Here is a 6,000-nt window from a genome sequence, read left to right as displayed (position 1 = left end):
GAGTCATTTTCTAGCTTTTGGCTGTATTTTTCTTAGATATGGTCAAATGCTGTTCCTGGGGCACTTGTAAAAGTTACAGTTGCTACCCAGAGAGGTTGACAGGAGTACAATTTATTCTCTTTCTAAAACCTAAAATAAATCCAGAAAAATGTCGGCTGTGGATCATATCCTAATGTACTTCCTACTCACTGTAACGTAATAAAGCCCTACTGTTCTGCTTTTTAATGATTGTAATAATTAATAGAGGCCTACCCAGCTTTAAAGGAACAGTGTTGATCGTTCATATCGTTGTCTTTTGTCTCAATCGCCGGGGGATGTGGTGGTTCACTTGTAAGTTACTGTGTGATCAGTAGGCTTTAGCTTCCATCTTTCTTTCTTTTTTTTCAAGTCCGTTTGAGTCAGTCTGACAGCCTAAATACAACCTTCAAATGTATAATGCAACTGCAAAACTGTCTGCTTCTTTCTGAGATCACCTTTTCCAACTAATTTGACAATATTTCTCCAGGGAGTGCAGTAATAGACAGTGGCAGCGCCGACAGTTTGTCAGACTTAGCAACAGTAACTAAGGGGGGCGGGGCTTAGCAAAGGGTCAATTGAGTATAAACACTTTTGGGAATATTGAGGAAATCACATCATTTACAAATACCCAGTTTATGGACGGTCTGGGCAAACCCAAGGTGGTGCTGGGGAGATGATGTAGGCAAACATCATGCTGTGCAGAAGAAGCACTCCCTTTCTAATTGCATAAGTCTATATGTCAGTACATAAACAAATGTATGCAACAGCAATTCATTTCTACACTTGCATGTGAACTGGCAATTTGCAGAAAAGTATAAAATGAAAAGCCATATTTATATGTGCCTTAACTACTTTCCAACACAGTTAATGTCAAAATACAAATCTGGAGTAAAGTAAGATATTTTTCTAAATAACTTAGCATACACCTTCATACGAAAACAAGTTCCACCATTTAAAGTCATTATGAACCCCTAAGTGGACAGTTTGTTTCAATAAGATTATGTATCCTGTCAGAGTACAAGAATCATCCAGATAACATCCACATAAAATTACATTCATGACCTCATCGCTAATATCAATCTCGCTGAACCCCTGTGGGATGAACTCAAATGCACCATAAAAAAAAAAGACTGTCCACCCATCAACCTTGGGAAGTTATGAAAGGCACTGATGTCCACATTGTTCGTTTTAACACTGAGACACTACAGCCCTTCTGTTTCTATGTAGCAGGATACATCACTTCACCAAAGGCAAGGCTGGAGATGCAAGTGTACCAAAATTGCATGTTTCCTGTTTTTAACCCAGGAATTTTCTGCCCTTTAAAAAAACAATAACACAGTTTTCCAATCTCCCCTTTAAACTAAAAGATACCACATTTACTTGACCTCCAAGAGCAAAACTCAAATCTCTCGTCTTTTAACCTTTTTGACCTCTTGAAAATCCAAGATTTACCTCCTCCTTTACGACATTCTTGTTCTCACTCATTCAAAGAAGCTTTCACTCTCAGTCGACAGGATTCACCCCTCCTTAAGCCAATCATATATGTCAGTCCCTTATTAATCATCCTGATGCATTCTTGACCTAATGAGGGACACACTGGTTCATATTGGCTCAAATCTATTAAATGAGGTCATTTATGAGAGGATGAATTGATATCCTGCCACTCATGGAGGCAGAGTGCCAAAGAGGATGGGAGAGAGGACCTTATGTGAGACAGACTGATAACCATGTGATCTTTATTGATCTGTATTCCCATCGGACATTAACTGTGTTACATCACTGATGTCTTTCCTTGTTTTTGAATTACTTTTAACCCAACTGTGAACTGTGTTTTTTTTTTTTTTCCTTGCTGCTTTCTATGAAAATAAATGTTTGACCTTTATCTGCTTGCTAAGGTTAAGGACTCAACAGAGTGCAGAGCTGGTCAGGGGAGTGGGGTGAATAAAGAGCAAAAGCAAACATGTGGCAAATGCTTGGGAGATTCTGCTAATATGTAATAGCGTCATCCTTTCGATTCTTGGTAAAATCCTGTTTGCTCCTTCTCTAGTTGTGCTGGTTGTCATTCCCTACACCCAGCAGCCAAGCTGGAGCCAGCCTTGCAGCTGTCCACAGTCCAGCATTACATAACCAGGCTGCATCACAAACCCCCCTCCAGCCACTTTGCAGCCTCTCCACCATGACACTGTCACCCCGCTATGGAAATGACAAGAGGAGAAAGTTGGATGCCTGCTTAAGGGACAGGCACACAAACTCTTCTCTTTTAACATTTGCGTGTTCAGGGTCAAATTAATGAGGTAATGCATTGCTGTAATTGCTCATTTGCTTCCCCATTCCCAAGGACCCGTAACCCCTTCACCTTTTAAACCTCCACTCAAGCACACACACAGCAAAGTGCCGCTCAAGTGTGGGTGGGTGTGCTGAGGCTATACATGAACCATGAAGCTATACATGAAGTCTACAGAATGACTGACCCAGTTTATCTATCATTCTTGAGGTGCTCAGCCTAATTAAACCCAACTTTGACAGACCTGCTGAACATGAGAAAGTATCAAGACGTATTTCAGGCTCTGTAAAATGAATCCTCTGTATTTGAATATCTTTATGTTAAATATTCAAACCAGTTCTGCAAGGCCATCATGGGATCAACGTAAGAATGAGTAATTGCAATGACACTTACTAACAGGAAATAGCTGAGGGACTTTTGTCTACTTGAAACTGCCCTCGAGAAGGAGAGGACGTTGAACATGTGATGTGTTTGGTAGTCTGCAATCTATTAAAATTCCAGCAAAAAGCAGAACTTAATTATAGTTTAATATCTGCAGAAGAGTTTGCTAAAACACTGACTACTGTCTGAAGTGCAGCTGAAACATGCTTGTGCGGTGTGCACAATTTAATAGAATACATGAGGCTAAAAATCAGTCTTTCACAAAACTGTGCTTGCCCTTTACTTCACCAAGGACATGTATGAGAGAGTAAAATGGATCAATAGCGGGGTCATAAAACGCATCTGTAGCGAGCCACACTCCAGTGACAGTTGTCCACTAACATGTCAAGGCACTCAAATAAGTACAGTCTGCTGATTTTTCTGAATTACAAATATATCACACAGATCTTTCCTTTCAGTATTTCAGTGAAATTGTGGGTAGGTTCTGGAAACTACACATCGACTCAGCCTCACCTAAAATGAAGGAATGGTCGACTGTCTCATTTTAGAGCTGTCCCTGGTTATTTTAAGAGACAATACATGAGAATTAGTTATATTTCATCACACTGTGCTAGCAAAGCACGGCGGGATCACTTTCTAACATCACATGAACACGGTATTCAGAGAATCAGCCTTTGAAGATTTGTTATCAATCATATTTAGACAGCACAATCCCCCCAGCTTCCCTGTCATGAGCTTCACACAGAGGAGAAATGACTGGGAGGGGATGGATTTAGAGCTTTCAACCACATGATACTAAAAGATTTTTTTTTCCACCAAGAACAAATGTTTTTGTAGTAAATACCAAGGAAAAGCCTCAGGATGAAAACTTTATTTGGATTCCATTGAATTGACAACTATCAATCAATGAACTGTGTCTGTTTATACATATGTGTTGTTTGTGGTAGGGTGCACTGTGTCTGCCCACATACACAGAGAATCCAATAATAGGGGTAACAAAGATTTAGCCCATGTTTTGTATCAATTTCTAAGCAAACTAGGTCTGATATGACAGAATGCAACTCTCCAGTGTGTCCCACCTACGCAATATTTGTATCTCCACCAAGGACCCCATGATGAAGTCTGTCATGCTAAGAGTTTGCGCTCTGTATTGTAAAAAAAAAAAAAAAGAATAAGGACTTGCACACTAAAAGTATAATTTGGGGTAACATTATTTAAATCATATGCAGAAACTTGCCGTCTTGACTATGTCTGAGTGTGGAAGACCAGTTAATTAACCTCCAGAAATGGGAGCACTAATTAGGGCTGGGCAACCATTAAAACTATTAAAATCACACTATCCATTACTGACATAGCTATATGGAGAAAGATGACCTGCCCCCTGACACACAAATCAGGTTTATATTAGGCAAACATTTCAAAGCAGGCAAGATTCTATGCACCATCTCTTTCACCAATACCTGCTTTTACCTATTTTTAACCCTAGGTATACTGCAGCTTGACTAAAAACTTTATGATTCTTGTCTTATATTTTAACATAGATGCCACAGCAGAATAGGAATGTCATAGTAATACCTAAATCTAAACCTAAAAATAGTTTTTAAAAAATCATGTGAAACCTCACATAGCACTACAACTCTCTAAAGTGACATTATTGGTGTTTCACTGTCTGGTACTAAGTGTATGCTGCATTGCATTGTAGACAATAGGGTAACTGCAGCAAAAGCCACTGATTCCGAAGATCCTTTTGCTACAGTAGAGCCTAGTGTTTGAACTGACATTAAATATACAACCTGCATGGCTGAGGAGTTTAGGACCTGAGTAAACATATAAGTTTTACAAGATGATTATTGCAACTAACTTCATTTCATCAGTGACAACATGCAGGGACATCCACATGTGAAGGGTCCAAAATACAGCCGATGGGGAGCCCATGTGAATATTTTAGTGTAAGTTGTTCTTGAACAATGTATGTTTATGCAATAAGTGGGGACATGTGTCACATTCGGTGGATTTCCATTATACATTCTTTCGTTGTTCAAAACTTCTACCGAGAGTTGCTAGAATAAGAGCAGTTTAATTCTCATTTTCTGTAACCAGTGGGACTCTAAGGAAGTGTATGGACCACATTAGGCAACTGAGCTAAACGCACATATGTATAGCCTTTTCTAGCTTTGTTAACGCTCTAATGTGGCACATCCACTTAGCAACATCCCCTTGTGTCACCTTGAGAATCCATGACAAGGGGAATTAAGTGTTTAAATAAACCAACCTTCATGATGCCGCAAGGTATGTTTCCAGCGCCCTGACTTCTCTCGGCGGAACTATCACGGCTGCCCCTCCCGATCCTTGGACTGCCGTGTTCCCTGTACCGTCCATTGGTGTAAACTCCCTCGGCTCCGTAGCCCTGGGCAGCGGCTGACACCTCCAAGTAAGCCCGGGTACCGGTCGGAGGAATCGCGGCCGCATCGCCGGTGATTCCCGCTGCGTTGGTCGCGCCTTGGGCCGGCGGCGAGCCGATGGCAGAATCCAAAAAATGTCCCGACACAGCATCTGAAGCGTGTACCCCTGCCATGATCTGCCGGTTTTACAGCAAAGCCCTCCCCTCCACGATGTAAAAACAGCCCATTTTCTCAAAGCACTGTGGACTTGTTGACGTCCAGGGCGGCTCGTCTTCTTCACTGGATCAGTACCGCTGGTCCATCATCGGAGCGCACGGTATTGTCTGGGCAGCGGACGGTCAGACTAAGCCGTCCTGGTGAAATAATTCGCAGACGGCGTACCCCCCGCACGCGACCTCCTCTGATTAGCTTTCTGGAGGCGTGTGCTCAAAAACACTGGAAATACACTAAGGTTAGATGACTTATGCCGAGGTTATATGTTCACAGTTTGCACTTTCATCTCCTTGTGCTCAAAAATCTGTTTCGCTCACCACGTCCGCTTTTGTTGACTATCCGCTGTGCGCTTTGCAAACGGGAGAGCTTCCCCTCTGTCATGCATCCGCGGGACAAATTCAAGGCTGTGAGAGCGCAATCGCAATAAGCCCCAAAACGTCTGCACACACTGGCGCGTGCGTGTACACTTGAATCCCGCAATCATAGTTTCTTCAAGCGTGCGCGCGCACTGTCTCTCTCCTACTTAAAGCAAACATTATTAGCAAACTGTATAGACAATTCTTTATAACTTCTTATGCACATTAGGCATTAAGTTTTATTATAGAAAACATTATCTTGATGTGAAGTACCCCATAGAGCTTGTCCGTTTAACAGGCTATAGGCTCTCCATTATAGGGAGCAAAGGAGCCTTGCAATTTAAAA

At 41.6% G+C, this 6,000-nt stretch overlaps 2 protein-coding genes across 2 annotated transcripts in view; both read right to left on the bottom strand.

Annotated features, from left to right (window-relative positions):
- plcl5 (phospholipase C like 5) overlaps window positions 1–5,715 on the bottom strand; it is a 77,190-nt gene extending 71,475 nt beyond the window's left edge. Inside the window, exon 1 of the mRNA XM_046034191.1 lies at window positions 4,956–5,715. Coding sequence (XP_045890147.1) covers window positions 4,956–5,258 — 303 coding nt within the window. The 5' untranslated portion in view covers window positions 5,259–5,715. The remainder of the gene's footprint in view (window positions 1–4,955) is intronic.
- LOC123967290 (zinc finger protein 385C-like) overlaps window positions 1–6,000 on the bottom strand; it is a 611,432-nt gene that overhangs the window by 287,738 nt on the left and 317,694 nt on the right. The window lies entirely within an intron of this gene.

The sequence above is a fragment of the Micropterus dolomieu genome, linkage group LG02 (assembly GCF_021292245.1).
Source record: "Micropterus dolomieu isolate WLL.071019.BEF.003 ecotype Adirondacks linkage group LG02, ASM2129224v1, whole genome shotgun sequence".
In the NCBI taxonomy this organism is placed as follows: Eukaryota; Metazoa; Chordata; class Actinopteri; order Centrarchiformes; family Centrarchidae; genus Micropterus; species Micropterus dolomieu.
This window is presented reverse-complemented; position numbering and strand designations above follow the sequence as displayed.